Source organism: Petaurus breviceps, unplaced genomic scaffold (genome assembly GCF_028583685.1).
Source record: "Petaurus breviceps papuanus isolate PSGF00001 unplaced genomic scaffold, PetGlider_PUasm1.0 90847, whole genome shotgun sequence".
NCBI classification, from domain to species: domain Eukaryota; kingdom Metazoa; phylum Chordata; class Mammalia; order Diprotodontia; family Petauridae; genus Petaurus; species Petaurus breviceps.
Window position 1 is genome coordinate 163,041 of NW_027187360.1, and position 21,995 is coordinate 185,035.

At 41.5% G+C, this 21,995-nt stretch overlaps 1 protein-coding gene across 1 annotated transcript in view; it reads left to right on the forward strand.

Annotated features, from left to right (window-relative positions):
- The window catches only part of JPH2 (junctophilin 2), a 65,724-nt gene that overhangs the window by 9,394 nt on the left and 34,335 nt on the right, over nucleotides 1–21,995 (forward strand). Inside the window, exon 2 of the mRNA XM_069072325.1 lies at nucleotides 20,063–20,852. Coding sequence (XP_068928426.1) covers nucleotides 20,063–20,852 — 790 coding nt within the window. The remainder of the gene's footprint in view (nucleotides 1–20,062; nucleotides 20,853–21,995) is intronic.

Consider the following 21,995-nt stretch of genomic DNA (forward strand, 5'->3'; position numbering starts at 1 on the left):
AAGGAAGGAAGGAAGGAAGGAAGGAAGGAAGGAAGGAAGAGAAGGTAAGGAAGGAAGAAAGAAAGAGAAGGTAAGGAAGGAAGAGAAAAAAATGAGTTTTATCTTGGATGAACTGTTCTTCATATTCATCTGTATTTTCTCTCTAAGATATATGCTTATATAGAACAGCTCCATAGGATGTCCGTCAATGGATATTATAGTCTAGATAATAAACATTTTTACCTATTTAGTTTTTCCTGTATAGTTAGGCACATTTCTTTTGCATTATTTTGTATCTCATTCAAGGCTCTGCAGGAATGAATGATTTAAGTGAAAATTTAGGCATTAGTGGGGAGATTTTTGGAGAGGGAGTATGGATCAGTCTCTCAATCCCCCACATTGATAGGGACCCTTTATTTCTCCAACTTCTTATGCTGGGGAGAATTTGAACAAGGGCTTGCTGGTACAGTCAGCTAATGAGGTGCAGGACTGAAATTTTCCCCAGTCACAGTGTGACTCAGCCTTCCCAAGAGCTGTCTGTCCTCTGATCTTTGCCTTACCTGCTATACCTCAGGGAAGAAGTCAGGGCTTGATATTTTCAGGGAGGCCTGGGAGCTGGGATGGTGCTCCTCCCTTACTTCTGGACACCTGACTGCATTACAGTAGCCTTCTTTCCTACCTTTTCTCTCCCTCCTCCTTCCCCCTACCTATGAGGCTTCTGGGCTAGAGCAGCCAAAAAAAGAGAACTTTGTCTGTAAAACCCATCTGTTTTGTCTGATTTCCATAATCTTCCCCATCTTGCTTTGGGGGAAAACTGGAAAAATGACTTGTTCAATTCAGCTCACCAAACACTCTGTGCTTAGTGCTTGAGATATGGAAATGAAACTACAGTCCCTGCTCTTGAGAAGCTTATAATCTAGCAAAAGGAATGAGACAAATAATAACAATAATAGCTAGCATTTATTTAAGAATTACAAAGTGCTTTAGGTAAGTTGGCTCATTTTGTTACTCATAACAACCCTGTAAGGTAGATGCTCTCATTATTTTCATTTTCCAGATAAGGAAACTGAGACCAAAATAGGTTGGATGACTTGCCCAGGTTCACTCAGCTAGTGTATGAGACAGAATTTGAATTTAGGTCTTGCAGATTCCAACTCTAGCATTCTATTCATTGTACCACTTAACTGCCTCAAATCACATTATCAAATACATAGACCATCATAATCCAAGTTATAATTGATGTTTGTTCAGTCATTTCAGTCCCATCTAACTTCTCTATGACCCCATTTGGGGTTTCCTTGACAAAGATACTGGAGTGGTTTGCCATTTCCTTCTCCAGCCCATTTGACGGATGAGGAAACTGAGGCAAACAAGGTTAAGTGATTTGCCACAGGTAAAACAGCCAATAAGTATTTGAGGCCATATTTGAACCCTCTATCCACTGTGCCAGCTGACTGCCCCATAATTGCATGATAAGGGTCCAAATAAAGTGGCATTTAAAGAGGGAGAGATCCCTTGTTAGAAGTCAAGAGTATTAGCTTTTCAAAGCACTTTCATACCGATCTTGTTTGAGTCAACCAACATGTAGAATGTTGGGACAAGGATCATGAGTCCATACTAGATTGTCAGGATGGGATTTTAACGGAAGCAGTAAGAGATCACCTAGTTCAACCCCTTCATTTTTTTAAAAATTAATTTGTTTACTTTTCGTCTACAAGATTAAATTCCACAATTCCTTGAGTTTCACATTCTGTCCCCCTCCTTCCCTCCCCCCACCATGGTGGCATACAGTCAAGTATAGGATCTGTAAATACTTTCACATTAGACATTAGTCAGGTTATAAAGATGGATTGTATCAGAGGGAATGAAAAATGGTAAAGAGGAAATAAAGCCAAACAAGAAAAAGAAAAAGATGAGGTATTTTGCTTCAATCTGGATTCAAACTCAGTTCTTTCTAGTTCTTTCTCTGGATGTAGACATCTCACTCCATCATGAGTCTTTTGGGATTGACTTATATCACTGCATTGCTGAGAAGAGTCCAGTCTATCAAAGTTGGTCATCACACATATGTTGTGTCTGTAATTGTGTACAAATTTCTCCTGGTTCTACTCTTCTCACTCAGCATCAGTTCGTATAAGCCTCTCCAGGTAAATATGAAGTCCATCTCCTCCTCGTTTCTTATAGCATTATAGTATTCCATAACATGCATATACCACAACTTGTTCAGCCATTCCCCAATTGATGGGCACCCCCTTAATTTCCAGTTCTTTGCTACCACAAAAAGAGCTGCTATAAATATTTTTCTATGATCTCTTTAGGATATAACCCTAGAAGTGGTATTGCTGGGTCAAAGGAAATTATTTATATAAAATGAAATTATTTATAGCCCTTGGGGCATAATTCTAGATTGCTCTCCAGAAAGGTTGGATCAGTTCACAACTCCACCAGCAATGCATTAGTGTTCCAAATTGCCCACATCTTCTCCAGCATTTGTCATTTTCCTGTTTTGTCATCTTAGCCAATCTGACTGGTGAGATGTGGTACCTCAGAGTTGTTTTGATTCACATTTCTCTAATCAATAGTGATTTAGAGCATTTCTTCATGTGCTTATAGATATCTTTAATTTCTTTCTCTGAAAACTGCCTTTTCATATCCTTTGACCATTTATCAATTGGGGAATGACTTGTATTCTTATAGATTTGACTCAATTCTCTGTATATTTTAGAAATGAGTCCTTTATCAGAGACATAGGTTACAAAAATTATTTCCCAATTTCCCACCTCCCTCTTAATCTTGGTTACATTGGCTTTGTTTGTACAGAAGCTTTTCAATTTAATGTAATAAAAATTATCCATTTTGCATTTTAGAATGCTCTCTAATTCTTGTTTAGTCATAAAGTTTTTCCCTCTCCACAAATCTGACAGGTAAACTTCCTTGTTTTCTGAGATTGCTTACAGTATCAACCTTTATACCTAGATGATGCATCCATTTAGACTTGATTTTGGTATATGGTGTTAGATAATGGTCTATGCCCAGTTTCTGCCATACTATATTCCAGTTTTCCCAGCAGTTTTTGTCAAATAGTGAGTTCTTATCCCCAAAACGAGGGTCTTTGCAACCCCTTCATTTTTCAGATGATGAGATTAGGGCTCAGAAAAGTTAAGTGACTTGTGTACAATTCAGCCATGAGCACAGAATCTTGGGTATAATAAGTACTTAATGTTTGTTGGGCAAGTGAACATTCCCCTTGTATAGATATATACAAGATATACAAGATAGATAGATAGATAGATAGATAGATAGATAGATAGATAGATAGATAGATAGATAGATAGATATAGAAAACCAAGACTCAGGAAAGTTAAGTCATATCTCCCTCTTTACCTTCCTTAATCTCTCATCCAGCCCCCAAAGTAATAAATTGATGCTTAGTATTTAAACCATAAATGGGAGGAGAATTTTAAGTTTCATGGTAAAGGGAGCTTTATAAATATAGTCGACATTTCTTTAAAACCCCACAATTACAAAGTGCTTTAAAAATATTACCTCATTTGATCCTTACAATCTGGTGAGATTGATACAAGTATTATCCTTTTATTTTATGGTGAGGAAACTGAGGCCTAGAGAAGAGAAATGATGTGTCTAAGGATATATAGTGAATCAGTGACAGAACTAGAACCTCAATCCAGGTGTGTCTTCGTTTTTTTAAGTATTACTGTTATTTGCTTTTGTTTTTAATACCATAAGTATTTCACCTTTACCCGTTTCCCACTCTGTGCCAATAACAAAGAAAAAATTTCAGCAAAGCCAACAGACACAATGATTGCAGCTGTTGGAGCTATAATCTGTGTATTTCTGTGAATATATATGAAGCACACACAATGCACACATGTGTGTATACATACACATGTATGTAATGTGTATATAGAGAAAGCATACACACATATACTGCATACATGAAATATATTTGTATGTATATATCCCTGTGTGTATACATAGAAATATGTATATGTGTATATACTCATGCACACATATGTATATATGTTCATATGCGTATATGTATGTGTGTGTGTATATATATATATATATATATATATATATGCTTCCAAATATATAACATCACCTCTACCAGCCACCTTTCTACTGAAAGGATGAAGGTATGTTTCCTTGTCAATTCTCCATAACCAAGACTGTTCGTTACAATTCATCAATTTCTGCTGTTGTTATAATTTGCATTCTTGTAGTCATTTTGTATATCATTCTCTTCGATCTGTTTTTTTTTCACTCAGCATCACTTCATACAAATCTGTGTTTTTCCTAATTTCTTATACTTATTGTTTCTTATGTAACAATAATATTCCATCACATTCATATGCTGCAATTTGTTTAATTGTTTCCTAGTTGATGGGCACCCATTTTCTTTTCCTTTTTTTTTTTTTGGCTATGTCAAAAGTGTTGCTATGAATATTTTGTTATATCTAGAATATTTCTTGACCTTCAGGGAGTGTTTGCATATTAGTGGGATAACTTGATCAAAGGGTCTAAGCAATTTAGTGACTGTTTGCAAATTAATTTCCAGGTTGGTTGGACCCATCAATAGCTCTACCACCCAGCATGTGCTGGTTCATGTACTGGTCTTCCTCTAACACCTCCAACACTGTTTTTTGACATCTTTGTCAAGGAACCCAGATCTTCAGGCCCAGGGCTCTTTCCCTCACATCTTTCTTCCTTACTGTCAAACTCTCAAACCATATTTCCCACAGGCAAACCATTTCCTTAATTTACTTCTGAGGTTCTGCCAAGGAGAGTGACTTTTTTATTTGCTCCTAAAGTGGATGGGACTAGAGGGGAAGTGTGTCTTTAACCCTGGAGAAGAGCCAAGTCAGGGTTCAGCATGTATTTCTAAACTTAGAAGATTTAGAATTGGCAAGGACCTTAGGGATTATCTGGTCCAATACCCTTATTTTGCAAATGGGAAAATTGAGACCTAGAGAGACTGACATGCTCAAAGATAATTAGAGATTGTAACACAGTTCCTCTGATTTCAAATCTATTGTTTCTTGGTTTCCTGCCACACCAACCTACCATGGTCTGTCAGCCCATCACACCTGCAGGGAGGCAGGGTGCTATCAAGGGAAGAGTACTAGCCTGGGAGTTTAGCTTGTGCAGGCCATGTCAGCTGCAGTCTTGAAAGTTGTCAGCACTCTGTTTTGGGGAGGGGGTAGGGAAGATGTCAGTCTCATTCTCAAGTATTTCTGTTAGGTGTGATGGGTAATTAATTAAAGATTGTCTGAAAGCCAAAGAGTTTTGGAGCCATGAGGTCCCAGGGTCAGATTCTCCTCCTCATAATATGCAACCCAATCCTTTCTACCCAGAGTGTAAAAATAGTCCAAATCAGCTTTGTTGCTTTGGGTGGCATGCACAGTCTCTTCAAGCCAGAGAGTGTTGACTTTCAGCACAGGCAGTTTTAGATGGGAAGTGAAAGACTCTGATCCCAGACTTGCAGAGAGCAACAGAAACTTTCTGCCTGCATGAACATTCCTCATGGAACAAGGTGGAAAGACCAGCTGGATTAAAAGCCAAAACAAATGAACCTGAGTCCTATCTCTGTCCCTAATTCATTGTGTGCTCTTGGGAAAGTCACTTCCTTCATTTCTTCAGCTAAAAAACATAGCCTATTGTGAATGTGTTAATGAATCTGAATGTTTTCCTTTAACCCTTTGGAGTCTGGTGTCTGATGTTCTATGCTAATTAAGGATAGAGGTTGTGTTAGGGAGGGCTTCTTGGGTGATTTCCTATCTTTAGCCATAAAAGGATCATTTGTTGACTCTTATCACTTAGCTCTACTCCTGACACGAGCCAGACCATGCCTTTGCCATGAGATTGAGTCTGCCTATGGTGTGAATGCCTTATGCCCTGAGGTGAACTCCAGAGCATCCAGTCCTACATCAGGGTCGCCAGGATTCTGGCCAAATTGCTCATTTCTATGTCAAATGCATTGCCATTTTAATGTCAGAGAATCTGAGTTGAAATGTATCTCAAAAACTATCTTGTCTATCCTCTATCATGACAAGAGCCCACTCCTCGTACAATGTCCTAAACTAGGAATGTGAAAGGGCTATTGTCAGACCAAATCTATGATATTGTCATCTGTTCTAAGTGTCACATTTTAGAAAGGACACTGATAAATTAGGAAGTGTCTTGAGGAGGGCAACAAGGCCCTAAGTTCCTGCCATATAAGGATCTGTTGAAGTAACTAAGGAGGGTGAGACATGATAGATGTCTTCGAGGGTTTAAAAGTCTGTCCATATGAAAAATGAATTAAGTTTGTCCTGATTGACCCCAGACAGTTTAACTAAGAACAGTGGGTGAAATTGGGAGAGATCTGGGCTTTTGAGAAAAGGAAAAATGACCAATGACAGCTATCCAGAACAAAGTGGGCTACTTTGAAAGGCAGTGAGTTCTTCAATTAAAAGCCAGGTGGTCACTTTTGGGGCATATTGTAGGGGGGGTGGATTCTTGTTCCTGTATGGGTTGAACACTATGGCCTGTAAGGTCCCTTTGGACTCTGAGATTCTGTGATTCCCTAGCAAGAGATCCAACCTTCACTTCATTCTCTCTATTGAGAGGAAACTCTCTACTTCCCGAGGTAGCCCATTTCTACTTTTGGACAGCCCTAATTGCCAAGAAGCTTCGCCTTATGTGAAGCCAAAAAAATGTCTGCAACTTCTAGCCTTTGCCTCGAGTACTGCTTGCTACAGCCAAGAAGAAAGAATCTAATTCTCTTCTTCATGTGATGGCCCCTCAGATACCTGAAGATAGCCTTCATGTCTCCTTCCTTGCCACTCTTCTCTACACTAAGTATCCCTAGTTCTTTTAACTAAATCTTAATATGCTGTAGTCTCTTGTGCTAGGAGCCCTTTTCTGTATCTAATCCAGTTTGAAAGAGTCCTTTCTAAAATGTGGTACCCCAAACTAGATAGATGTGGCTTGACCAGAACAGAGAACATCAGGGACTATTGCCTATTTTGTTCAGGATAATGTGCCTCTTTGAGTAAGATCTAATATACCATTACATTTTGGGGTTACAAGGTTATATTGTTGAATCCTGTTGAAGTTGCAGTCCACAAATACCAAACATTACTCCCCCTTCCCCCAAATCTTTTTTATACAAACTAATGTCTAATCATGTTTTCCTCATCCTGTACTTACACAGTTGATTGTTTGCACCCAAGGGTAGAACTTGACATTGATCTTCATTAAATTTCATTTTATTAGATTTGTCCTATTGTTTTAGCATGTTGAAGTATTTTTGGATCCGCATTCTGTCACTCAATATGTTAGCTATCACTCTTAATCTTGTGTCATCTACAAATTCAAAAAATACAACATCAATACTTTCATTCAAATCTTTGATAAAAATATTGAACAGAAAAGGACCAAGGACAGATCTCTGGACCACTCCCTTAAAAAACTCCCCTTAAGGTGACATCATTACCAGTCCATTATCCATCCCCTTCTTTACAGATATGAGGGACTTGATGTGAAACATCACAAATACTATTAGATTTAGCTAGTTTTCCTGAACTGCTTCTCCTTCCCTCTTTTTTTTTCTTTTTAGAGGGGGGAATGCAGGGCAGTTGGGGTTAAGTGACTTGTCCAAGGTCACACAGCTAGTAAGTGTTAAGTGTCTGAGGCCAGATTTGAACTCAGGTCCTCCTGACTCTAGGGCCGGTGCTCTATTCACTGTGCCACCTAGCCACCCCCCCCTTTTTTTTTTAATATTCTTTGTTACAAGGAATGGTTCTCTGTGTAGGAGAAGAATATATTTGGAAATGAAGATAATGTAAAAACAAAAGAGATCCAATTTAAAAATCCATTAATGACTGACTATTCTTTAGGTTTGGTCACTTAACCGGCTTTAAATTCATTATGCTATTATCTGTTTCACATTTCTCCATGTTATCTACATGGATAGTATGGGGAAAAAAATTTAATGCTTTGCTGAAATCCAGGTAAATGCAATCTATGCAATTTCTCTAATTTACTAGTCAGTTTAATGAGCTTGAAAAAAAAAAAACCCACAAAAAGCAGTGATCAAATATAGGATCATAGGTCAGAACTGGGAAGGACCTTATATCATCTAACCCTACTTCTACTCACAACACAAATCTCTGGTGGACAAGTAAGTAAGTGGTCATCCAACCTCCTCTTGAATACCTTCAGTAATGGACAACTCTCAGCCTATCAAGGCATCCCTTTCTATCATTTGGCAGCTCTAGTTATTAAAAAGTTCTTTCTTTTTATTGAACTGTCTTTCTATAACTTCCAAGGGTTTTGGTTCTGTACTCTGGGACTGTAGAGAACAAATCAAATCCTTCTTATACATGACTGATCTTTAGATATTTGAAGACAGTTGATCATATCTCCCTCAAAGTCTTGTCTTCCTTGGGCTGAACATCTCTAGTTCATTCTGATGATCCTTTTATGGCAGGTTCCAAACTCTTTCTACATCCTGATCACTGTCCTTTGTCTAGGCTTCAGCTTATCAACTTCTCCCTTCTAAGATAATACTTTATTGGATGTATGAAAATGACTTCATTAAGTTACCCACCTAGTATTAACATCTTCATTTAAATCTATTCTGGTTCTTTTACTTCCACCTTGGCTCTGACCATCAGAGAGCTCAAAAATGCAACTTCAGACAATTTTTCTGCCCAGAAAATAACACTGAGTTGAAGATTGTGCCCTACAATTCCATTTCTATCATTGGAAGGATATTCCTAGCTGAGGTACTGTAGCACCAACACAATATTCACAGCACCTATGACAACTATGAATATGTTGGCATAATTCTGCATCACAAAATATAACAGACTCTCCACATGGAAGACAGAACCAAAACATTTATTCAAACACCAGAAAGCGGAATCCATCATAGGAACAAAGCAATCTATACACAATAACACTGCAGGGGGCACCGCCATCCCCAAGCATTCCCCCTGCTAGGGCCTTCCCACAAATGAATACTCACAGCTCTCTGCCTGCTTCCTCTTACTGCTTCCTAAACTCTAACTGATCTCATCAACTTCCTCTCTCTGCTCCAGCTTCCTGCTCTACCTGTTCAGCAAGCTCCTCCTACCACAGACTCATGTCACTCAGGCTTCCATGTGACTCAAGCAGGTCACATGGGCCTATTAATAGATTGGAAAGATCTTCCCATTAAGCAAAAATACATTAACAATACAGGTGCCAAGGCCTTTTTTCTCTAATAATGATGATAACAATAGTGAAGATAGTAGTTCCTGCTTCTATATCACTCTAAGCTTTGCAGCAAGCTTTCTTCACAACATTCTCATGTATTTTTATGTTTTGTAGGTATAAAAATATAGGCTCAGAAATGTTGTAATTCTTCCATAGCAATATTGTTATTAAATATCTGAGCCCGGATTTGAACTTCTGACTCCTGACTCCATTACAGTATGCCATCTCATAGAATGTTAAGAATTGAAAGGAACTCTAAGAGACCTTATAGTTCAATCCCCCAGTTTTACAGAGGAGAAAAATAGGGAACACAGAGGGGAATATGGTTCACCCAAAGTCCCATAGCTAGTGGTGAGGGGTGGGAGTGGAGGGCAAAGCCAGGACTGGAATTCAGTTCCCTGGAAATGTAGTCCTGTGTTTTTCTCAGGGTATCATACTGTAACATTTCTAAGGACTCATTTGAATTCTGGAAATGGGATCTGTATCAGAGCCCCAAAGCACCTGTTGCCCTGCAGGTGCTATAGTTTACAGGAAAAAAACTGAATACCTTCCCAGAGTCCCGGTTTGGCTTCTGGTATATAGAAGAGTGATTATAATGGAAGAACCTCCATAAAACAAAGAATGTTAGAGCTGGGAAGGCCCCAGGAACACAGAATGTCAGAGGGCTCTTATGATGTTACAGGGGTCCTTAAAAAATCTTGTCCAAACTTCTCAAGTGGGGCAAATTTCCAAGGCTTTCTTTTTGCCCAAACAGGGCATGGGCCTCAGAGCTCTTGCTCTTCTTCTACAGAATATATGGGTTCTTTCCCAGGCATCTGAATGGAGGAAACACCCACATCAACAAAGTCATGAATTCATTGAAGAATACAGTCAGGTGGAAAGAGGATTAGATTGTTCCGTTTGACCTCAGATGACAGAATTGGACCGATGAATGCTGAGAGATTATCATATTAATCCAAACATGAAGGAATGAGGGCACAGACTAAGAGTGATCACAGTGGGGTTGAATTTTGAGGAAAAAGAAATTCGTGTTTAAATATAGATTATAACCTATAGAAAACTTCTGAACTCCCTCTCTACTTTGAGACTCCATGATGCTGAGGTGCGGGGAATGAGATTTCTGTTCAATATAACAAACAAATTCCTAACAGCTAGAGCTATCCAAAAATAGAATGAGTTGCTAGTGAAATAGTAGGTAAGGAGTTTCCCAAAACTGGAAATCTTTGAGTAGAAGGTAGATGTCCATGTGTCAAGAATTGTAAAAGGGATGCTTATCCAGGGATGGGTTGAAATATATGGCCTCTGAGAGACCTTCCAGCTCCGAGGTTCTGACTCTGATTCCTGGAAGAGGCTTGTATTCACCTCCCAGGTTGTAGAACCTGAAGATGCACTTATGTTTTTTCTTATACTCGATATGACCCACCCTGAGATAAGGAATCAGTGCATTCCTTGATGAGGTGGGTAGAACAACTTTTTTTTAAATTCCCGATGGGGATTATCTTCAGCCTGACTCCAAGATGATGGTGGGGTAAGGAATGGTGGGGGAGGTGGGTAAGTAACTTGCCCATCTTAATGGAGATATTGAGTGTTGGACTAATAACCTTATCATATCAATGGAGCTCCCCCCAAAGAACCCAGGCATCCTAATTCCCAGGATCAAGTTGAGTGAATTACACTGGTCCAATTTAAACAGTCAAGTCTAGGACTGGGGTTAGCTATGTGACTTTGGGTGAATCACTTCCACTTGTGTGCTGGTCCCAGCTCATACTGACTGAGAGCAAATTATTAAATGTTCAGTGTGAGCATTACACCTTGAAACTGGCAAACACTACAAATCAGAGCTTGACATTGTTCTGTGGATTGTCTAGGCTCAACTAAGTGTTGGAGTAAATATTAACAATGCAAATTAAACTTAAAACTGGGTTATGGTTACTTTGTTTTATTAGCCACTCCTTAAACATTTACCAGCACAGCCCTGGGTCATGTCCCCATTTTGGACAATTGTCCATATTTCTAAAGCACTTTGATGTTAACAACCACCGGGTGATGTAGGTGGTTTATGTATTATTTATATTTGACAGATGAGCACCTGCCTCCCAGGGTTGTTGTAAGGACCAAATGAGATAATATATGGAAAGTGCTTTGCAAATCTTAAAGTGCTGTATAAACACCTTGCAGCCATTATTCAGACATGTCCGACTCTTTGTGACCCAGTTTTGGGTTCTCTTGGCAAAGACGCTGTAATGGTTCACCATTTCCTTCTCCAACTCATTTTACAGATGAAGAAACTGAGGCATACAGAGTTAAGTAACTTGCCCAGCGTCACACAGCTAGGAAGTGTCTGAAGTTGAATTTGAGCTCATGAAGATGAATCTTCCTGATTCCAAGCCCAATGCTTTATCCACTACGCCACCTAGCTGTCCATAAATTATAAATCATTATTATTTTATTATTATTATGGCATTTAGGTGGTATGGTGGTCAGAGGGCCTGGAGTCAGGAAGACCTGAGTTCAAATACAGCCTCAGACACTTAGTATCTTTTTGACTTTGGTCAAGTCATTTAACTTCTTTTTGCCTCATTCCTCAACTGTAAAATGGAGATAAGGGTAGCTGAGTGGCACAGTGGATAAGTGCCAAGCCTAGAGTCAGGAAAATCTGAGTTCAAATCTGGCCTCTAACACTTAGCTGTGTGACCTTGGGCAAGTCACTTAACCCTGTTTGCCTCAGTTTCCTCATCTGTAAAATGAGCTGAAGAAGGAATGGCAAACAACTCCAGTATCTCAGTCAAGAAAACCCCAAATGGGGTCACAAAAAGTCATAGACAACTGAAAACTACTCAACCAAAAAAAAAAAAAAAAGAAATGGGGATAATAATAGTACCTACCTCACAGGTTGTTATGAGGATCAAATGAGATAATAATTCTACAGTGCTTAGTACTTGGCACATAGTAGGTATTTTAATACTTATTATTATCATTGCTGTTTTTTTTTGTTCTGCCATGCTCCCTTTTTATTATCATTATTGTTAGGAGGAGGAGGAAGAAACCAGACTCTGAGAGAGGCATCTGGCACCTATTGCTAATAAGTGGCAGAGCTCGCTCTTGAACCCAGGGCCAACTCCACAGCCATGTTATTTTGTGCTGCCCACACTACCACTGCACAAGCCTAGCTTCCTTCAGTCACTGCAGAGGACGGTCACATCTCAGAGAGTGGGGAAGGGGACAGCCCACACCAGGTGTGACAGGTTTAGACACTCTGCTCCTGCCCCTGAAGTCTGGTTCTCTCCCTGTCACTATTCCAGGTTCTGCTGGCACAAGGGCCTCTCAGCTGGTGACCAGTAAATTTCCTAATATAACTTGGCTGTTTCCTGCTCAGTTGGCAGAAGCTGCTCTCCCATCACAACTGTGCCTTCTCTTGGACTTAAAGGGACTTCACTGGCCCATTTCACCTCAAATTCAATAAGCCTGCACTTCATAGAGTGGATTTCAGAGTTTGTCATTAGAATAATCACCAAATCCTATCCTCCCCGTCTTCTCTCCACCCCTTTTTTGTGTTCTCCTTTCTCCCTTTGTTTCCATTTGTCTATCTTATTCTTTTCTTCCATTCTTCTTGTTCTCTCTCTTCCTTTCTATGAAACTGCCTCCAAGCCAGGCTGGGGCTGGAGGCCAGTTTGCAGATTAACTGAACTTTTGGCCTGGTAATAGTTGGTGCTCAGCAAAGTAATACTCCTGTGCCACCATGATAAGCCCTGGCTAGGTCAGTGTCCACTGAGGAGAAAAGGGACCCCATATTCTTGTTCCCAGAGTTACTGGTTATTGCCAGAAACTATAATCTATCAAGGAGTTTCTAGGTGGCACAGTGGATGGAGCACTGGGCTTGGAATCAGGAAGGTTCATCTTCCTGAGTTCAAACCTGGCCTCAGACAATTACTAGCTGTGTGACCTTGGGCAAGTCACTTCACCCCATTTGCTTCAGTTCCTCTTTTGTAAAATGAGCTAAAGAAGAAAATGAGAAACCACTCTAGAATCTTTGCGAAGAAAACCCTCAAATGGGGTCACAAAGAGTTGGATGTGACTGAGAAACACCCTAAAAGGGGAAGTGTTCTATAGACGGAGACAAGGACCCAAGATGAAAGAGAGTCTGGAAAGGGGAGGGGAGGTAGGAAGGAATAGAGCCAGTGGAATTTGGTCTGTCCTGGCTGACTTTGGGGAATATAAATGTGGTCAATGTTGCTTTAGGTGGACTTTAAAGAGACAGCCCTGAAAAATACTTTAAATTTGAGATAGGAAAGAGGAGGGCTCATGGGAAAATGGAGATTTTCCTGGGAGAACTGGATTGGCTATGGAAGTTTAAGGAGAAAGGAGCAAGGGATGTCATCATCATTATTATTGTTTTTGTTTTTAAACAGAAGCTGTTCAAAACTTAGTAGCATAATAGGAAGAGTTGCTTGAAAATCAGGAAATTAAAGGCTGTGGCTCTGCCATTAACTCTGAATGACTTTGGACAAGTAATTTCCCATCAGGTCTTCATTTCCTCCTTGGTAAAGTGGGGTTGAGGATGGGGGCAGGGACTGAAAAAGAGGTGGGGAGAAGATGGTCAGATTAGATGTGTTCCTCGAGTCCCTTTTGGTTCTAACATTCCATGTCCCAGCTCTTCTATGAACTTGCTGTGAGAACTTAAAGAAATCATTTCCCCCTCACTCTGGTTTTGTTTCCTCCTCTGAGAAGGAGAGGATTGGACTAGCGATGGAAGTAAGCACCTACTACATCTCAGGCATTGTGCTTAGCACTTTACAAATATCTCATTTGAGTCTCACGACAAACCTGTGAGATAGGTGCTGTTATTATCCCCATTTTACAGTTTAGGAAACTGAGGCAAATAGAGGTTAAGGGACTTACCCAGGGCTACACACCTAGTAAGTGTCAAATTTGAATTCAGGTCTTCCTGACTCCAAGCCCAGTACTCCATCCACTGAGCCATCAGAATATTTCTAAGTTATTTTCTAGCTCTAGTCCTACCATTTCCTCTAGTGATAAGTTGTGATTCTTTAACAAATGAGAACATTGAGGTTAGGAGAGAGGTTTCAGGTTAACTCTGAAAGGAGAGGATGGTTTCTTCCCCCTGGCTACTAAGCTATCCCCAGCCCAGACGTGTCAGGCATGTGAGTATGAGACATGGGCTCTGGGGCTGGGCTGAGCTGTCACAGTGATAGTTCTGGTAACCACTGGCAAGGGGAAGCTTTTGCGTTTGTGATCTAGAAATCAACACCCCCAGATTCTGTTACCAATTTCTGCCCCTAGGCAAGACCCAAACCAACCAGATCCCTGGATCCCCCTCCTGAGATTCTCAGTGGCTACAGCACCTCTAAAATTAGTCTACAGAGAGAACAGGGCAGGACAGCTCTGGCTCCAAGTGCAGGCTCTGCTCAGGGGGAGAGGTCTCTGCTGGGAGGCAGGAGACCTCCAGAGATATCTCTCTTCTATTCAGAATAGTAAAAGGACTTCCAAATTCAGTGGTAGTAGTAGTAGTAGTAGTAGTAGTAGTAGTAATAATAATAATAATAAGTATTATTAATTATTACTTTTACTTACTTTAAACTTTTATATTATTTTACTTTTCTTACTAATGATATTAAAAGTGACAATAAATTACATTTCTATAACCCTTTTAAGTGCACAAAGCATTTTAACATACGCTTGATTAATCCTTCCAATAGCTCTGTGTGGTACAGTATAGGAAGACAGGAATTTCAGGAATAATGTATATTATTAATTATAATTATTATTATATAATTATTAATGTACAGTCCAGGAGTACATGTTTCCCAGTTCAGGGCAAAAGCGACTTGCCCGCAGCCAAGCTAGTAAATGCCAGAAGTGGAATTCAAACCCAAGTCTTCTTGCCCCACATCTGCTACTCCATCGGTCCATCCGTGATACTGTGATGCCTTTTCTATTGACCTTCCCTCTTGTACCCTGTACACTTTATCTTTGATCATTATGTGAGTATTTGTTAAGCACCTTCTTTGTGCTAGGCATTGTACTGCATACTGAGGATATACATATATCCTCTCTCTGAGAGGCATCATGGTTTCCTTGATTGATCAATTGATTAATGTATAGAAAACTGGCTTTGGAGTCTAGAAGATCTGAATCTGACAGACACCAACTGTGAGACCCTGAATAAGTCAATTAACCTCTTACTGCCCCAGGTAGATCTCTAAGACTATTAGTTGCCCAGAAAGAGCCAATTTGTTTTTTTTTTTTAAGCAATCGGGGTTAAGTAACTTGCTCAAGGTTACACAGCCAGTTATTTCTGAGTGTGATGCTAAGTATCTGAGCCCAGATTCAATCCCCAGGTCATCCCGACACTGGGGCCGGTGCTCTTACTCGCTGTGCTACCTGGCCGCCCCTAAGCCAATTTGTTTTGATAGCGGAAGTTCTTTATCAGGAGCTCCCAATACTGAAAACAACAACAATAAACAAACAAACCCAAAAGAACAACAACAAAAAAAAGGTGAGACAGTTCCTGCCTTCAAGGCACATAATCATATCCCACCAGAGGATGCAGCATCTGAATAGATAAATAAATATAGGATACATACAAAACCAATTTATGGTGGTTGGGGGTAGGCACTAACCTCTCAAGAATGAGGGAAAGTCTCTTAAAGGAGGTATTGCTTGAGCTGAACCTTGAAGGAGATTCTGAGTTTCAAGAGCTGGAGGAGAGAAAGGAGAGCATTCCAGATGTGGGGGATGGCCTGTGCAGAGGTATGGTGATAGCACATGGAAGGTCATATATGGATGATGGCAAGTAGGCCATTGACTGGCCTGTTCATAAACTGTATTTAAAGATGAATAATATATAATTATATATGTAATAAATATATAATAATATATAATATTTGGGTGGACTTTATATATAATATAATATATAATAATATATAATTCCTGGGGGAAAGTAGTCGAGGCTGTGACAGGCTTTAAATGCCAAGTAGAACAATTCCATTTATCCTTATTGCAATGGGGAACCACTGAAGCTTCTTGAAGAGAGGAATGATATGGTTAGGCCTTAGGAGCATCACTTTGGAAACTGCATGGCTAGAGTCAATCAGTCAACAAACATTTATAAAGACCTTGTAATGCACCAGGCATCGTGCTAAGCATTAGGGAATAGGAGTACAATAAAAACAGAAAGGCAGTCCCTGCTCTCAAGGAGCTTAAATTGTAATGGGGGAAGACAGTAAATTAAAAGAGGCTTGGCAGAACTATGATGGAGAAGTCCAGGGATGGGAAGCCTGGTGGGAAATTCAGAGATAGTGGGTCTGAGATAGGCGAGGAGAGGACGAGGAACAGCATCCTGGGATATGCCCCTGCATAGTGACCATCCTGGGTCACTATGATACAGTAACAAATGATAACCATCCAAAGGAGACCAAGAAGGATAGTTCTAACATAGGATCATGACAGGGTCATGTTCACAAAGCCAAGGGAGAAGAGAGTAGCCACAAAGGGGTGATCAATAATATCAAGTGTCTTGGAAAGATCAAGAAAGATAAGGACTTTAAAAAAATTGGATTTAGCCATCAAATGATACTGGTTCTTGTAGTTTCATGGTGTGTCGTGGCAGAACTGTCTCAAAGAATTCAGTCAGACCACCTCTAATCCAATTCTAGGCATTTATTGGGAATGGGCTGAGTTCCAAGAGGAACCAGGAACTAAGACAATACAGGCAAATTTATAGAGTAATGATGCTGACTACACAATAGAAATTATGAATATTAAAAAGGCAGGAGGGGGTTTGTTAAGGGATTAGGTAATGGGGAGGGGGTCCCAACCTGAGTGGAACTGTATGTGCATACAGAAAAACATATCTGATAATGATATTATTAATAAGCCTCTCTATGTCCTAAGTTTACTCTAGGTCAGTTCTTAACTATTATTGTGAAGGTACCCACTTAGGGAAAGTCCTTTCTATTGTTTTGGGGTCCACATCCAGTTCAGGCATCCTGGTGGTGCTGCTCTCTGATTGGCTGGCTATCGTGGACCTGTCTGAGACTAGATGGATGTGGTTGTGGTTGAGCGTATGGACAAACCTGCTGTTTCTGTGGGAAATATGAGGAATGGGTCTGGGGGCAGTGGCTAGCTAGAGGCAGTGGCTGGGATCCCATCACATGGACATGCCTGCTGTTGTGTGAGAAATATGAGTTCATGGACCTGTTGTTCTGGTGAGCAGTGAGGCATATATGAGGAAGTTAGGGTATTGAGTCAGGGGTGGGAGGGGCAGTGGCCAGTAGGGGCAGTGGGCCTGCTATTATTCAGTGAGGCCTATGATTGATTCTGGGGGCCTGTGGTGTGGTTAAAGCCAGTTCGTGCGGTTAAATCAGGGCATACCTGCTTTCAGTGGGGTCCATAAGGAAGTCAGAATCTTGGGTTGGGGGGGCAGCTTTATTAGGATTCCATTACTAGTGATCTAGGAGAGAAGTTCCAGTTGAAACAGAATCCAGATAGCAAGGGGGAAAGGGGGGAAAATGATTGAAAGGTGAGAAAGTGGAGGCAAGAGTACAGAAGGCTTTTTCTAGATGTTAAACTGTGAAAGGGAAGAGAGAGATAGGGTGACAGCTTAATAGGTGGTAGGGCCAAATGCAGAATTTTTTTTTTTTAAGGATTAATTGGGGGAGGTCTGTGCCTGCTTGTAGGGAGTGGGGAAGGGACCAGTGGACAAGGAGAGGTGGAACATTAGAGAGACAGGGAGTGATTAAAGGGGCCAGGCCCTTCATGTTACTCTACAGTAATACAGTATAGTATCTGTATCTAATTCCCTCTAATCAACTCTAAGTTTTAGGAGGACAGGAGCTGTCTTATCTAAACTTCGTATCACTCCTAATGGCTAGAATTTTGGCATTCTGTATACAGTTGTTGAGTCATTTCAGCCATGTTGGAGTCTTCCTGGCCCCATCTGGGATTTTTTTTTTAAAGCAATTGGGGTTAACTTGCTCAAGGTTACATGGCCAGTTATTTTTTGTGTGGGTGCCAAGTATCTGAGGCTGGAACCGATCCTGGGTTGCCCGACACCTGGGCTGGCACTCCTACTCACTGCGCCACCTGGCCGCCCCTCATCTGGGATTTTCTTGGCAAAGATACTGGAGTGGTTTGCCATTTCCTTCTCCAACCCATTTTACAGATGAGGAAACTGAGGCAAACAGGGTTAAGTGACTTGCCCAGGGTCACACAGCTAGGCCAGATTTGAACTCAGGTCTTCCAGACTTCAGGCTCAGCATTCTATCTACTGTGTCACCTAGAGCTAGGTGCTGTGTATACAGTAAGCACCTAATAAATGTTTTCTGGACCAAATTGAAATCATTTAGTGAAAAGAACACTGAATTTCAGTTCAGCAGACTTAACTTCAAGTCTTTGCTATATGTGTGAACCATGGAAGGGCCTTTGTTTTGATGTTTTCAGTCCATCTGTGCTTATACATTTTTTTAAAAACCTAATCTTGTATTACCCCATTATGCTGTGAACTCTTCAAGGACAGATACCAGCACTTTTGCTTCCTTTGGATTTCTCATGTGCTAAGCTTCTGCATACTTGGGAAAGGTTGGCATCCCACAATCAATTAATCAGCATTCTTTACTAAGTACTTCTTTGTCCTTCCCTTTCTAAGAGGACCATGACATCAGGGAAATGATAACGTGACTTGCAGTTGACTTTGATTTGAGTGAGAGAGGGCTGTGCAAGGTCACCAGCCTCACTTTCTCCTCCAGAGCCATCAGTGGCCAGATTCTTCAGGACCACTGGAGATGGCCCAGGATGCATTAGTACCAGGTAGTATGCTGGGTACTGCAGTAGGAAAAAAAACAGAAACCACGGAAGGAGACACTGGGGACCCTGGATTTGTGTCTGTGTCCTACCACTGAATTTTGTCATGGCCTTGAGCAAATTGCTGAATTTCTGGGCCTCAGTTTTCTCTTCCTGTTGTAAATGAGCCCTTCTCAGTGTCTAGACCCAGGCTTTTATACTGATACAACATCCTAATGAGGGAGTCATGCAATCCCAAACCTTCACTTTACTGATGAGAAATCTTAGGCCCCGATAATGTAAGGGAAGAGCACAAAGAGAAGGAGAAGGACTGGCTTCTTGCAGGTTTCCTGATCCCCACAGCCAGGTCTCTTTCTACCCTACCCTACTTACCAACCATGAGGATCAAATGAAAGAATAAATGCAAAGGTACTTTTAAAATGGTGAAAGCACTACAGGGTCTTTGAAAGTCAGAACTGGAAGAAAATAATGAAACAAGCACCTGCTATGTGCCAGACACTAAGTACTTCATAAATATTGTTTCATTTGATCCTCACAGATCTCTGGGAAATAAATGGCATTATTATCTCATCTCTATGGTGGAGGAAACTGAGGCAAGTTAAGGTAAAGTGACTTGCCCAGGGTCACACAGCTAGTCAGTGTCTGATGGAGGAAATTTGAGCTCAGGTCTTCCTGACTCCAGGCCCAGAGTCCATTATCCATTCCACCATCTGGATGTCCCCTGGAAGGGACCGTAGAAATGATCTAGACCATTCTTCTCATTTTATTGATGGGGAAACTGAGGCTCCAAGTGGACAAGTGACTTGATCAGTGTCACGTGGCCAATTAGAGAGAGATAAAGCTAAGACTAGGATTCAAACCCAGCTATCATCCAGTCTCATGCTTTCTCTACTCTATCCTGCTTCTTCTCTATAAATGTAAGGGATTTGTTGGTGGCTGTCCCCATCAGCATAAAAACCTGGGCCCAGGCACTTACCTGGTTTTTCTTCTCCCTCAGGAACATATCAAGGCCAGTTCACCAATGGCATGCGCCATGGGTATGGAATCCGGCAGAGTGTCCCATATGGCATGGCAGTGGTGGTCCGTTCACCACTCCGAACATCCCTCTCTTCCCTACGGAGTGAACACAGCAATGGTACCCTGGCCCAGCAGGATGCTCCCTCCACCCCTATGGATGGCACCACCCTGGCTACCCCCACCATCTCCCGTGGTGGCTTTGCCCTCAGCCTCTACGCCAATGCAGAGGCTGCTGCCAAGCTCCCTCGGGGCAGTGGTGGCTTCTTCCAGAGAGGCACACTACTGGGGAAACTGAGGCGCTCAGAGTCACGGAGCTCTCTGGCCAGCCAAAAGAGCCGGGTCAGCTTCCTGAAGAGTGACCTGAGTTCAGCGGCCAGTGATGCGGCCTCCACCACCAGCCTGGGAGAAGGGGCTGAGGCAGAGGACTTTGCCCCATTTGAGTCCGACATTGATGCCACCACCACAGAGACCTACATGGGGGAGTGGAAGAATGACAAGCGGTCAGGCTTTGGGGTCAGCGAGCGTTCCAGCGGGCTGAAGTATGAGGGTGAGTGGCTAGACAACCTGAGGCATGGCTATGGCTGTACCACCCTGCCGGATGGCAAGAAGGAGGAAGGGAAGTACAGACACAATGTGCTGGTCAAGGGCATGAAGAAACGTGTTCTCCCCCTGAAGAGCACCAAAATCCGGCAGAAGGTGGACCACAGTGTGGAGGGGGCTCAGCGGGCAGCGGCCATTGCCCGCCAGAAGTCAGAGATTGCAGCCTCCAGGTAGGACCCAAGAGAGCACCCAGGAGATGGGGAGTCTCCTCCGGGAGGGGGAGGCCAGGGGATTAAGCTTGGAGGGGTCTGAGAAATCTTCTTGTCTGTCTCCCTGATTTCGCAAATGAAGAAGCCATTTGACCAGAGTTAGACAGGTTATTAAGTAGCAGTGCTGGGATTTGAACTAATCCTATGGTCTTTCCACAAGCTATACCTCCTTGCACAAAGTGAGGAGATGAAACTCCAGGTCGGATCCAGGCAGAACCAGCCCTATCAAAGGTTCTTTTCCTCTTCTGCTCTATTGATCTTTTTTCATCAGCGCTCTTGAAATACTGGAGGACGATCTTTCTATTTCTCTCCAAAAAAGACAACGAGTCCATGCCTATCCCAAGTACTGTCTTAGCTCATACAGAGACAGAAAGGCTTTACTAGTATTTTAAAGTAAGCAACACACAAACTTAAGGGTACAGAATTGATAAGTCATAGAAATTGGGGATCTTTTCCTAGGATAAAAGGTAGCTGGTTCTGTAACGGGAAGAACAATGGATTTGGACTCCCATCTAGGTCACACAGTAGATAAGAATCCTGGACCTGGAAACAGGAAGACCTGAATTCTAATTAGCTGTGTGACTCTGGGAAAGTCACTTAACCTCCCTCCCCCCCCCTTTTTGGGGGAGGCAATTGGGGTTAGATGACTTACCCATGGTCACACAGCTAATAATTGTCAAGTGTCTGAGACCCGGATTTGAAATCAGGTTCTTCTGACTCCAGGGCTAGTACTTTATCCACTGTGTGCCTAGCTGCCCCTTAACCTCCCTCTGCATCAGTTTTCCTCAACTATAAAATGGCCATTATAATAGCACCTATCTCCCAAAGTTGTAAGGATCAAATGAGATATTTATAAAGTACTTGGAATATAGTAGGTACTTAATAAATGCTTATATCCTTGAAGTACCCAGGGTATGAATCCCAGTTCTATCTCTTAGTCTATGCTTTTCCTCTCTGGGCTCTATGCAAAATGAGGGAATTGAACAAGGTGATTTCTAAGGGTACTTTTATTGCTTATTCCTGCACCCAAAGTATAGTAGTCTTATGTTTCTTCAGTAACTAGCCCTATCCACCTATAATAACCTTCCAATGTGTATTTTCTTG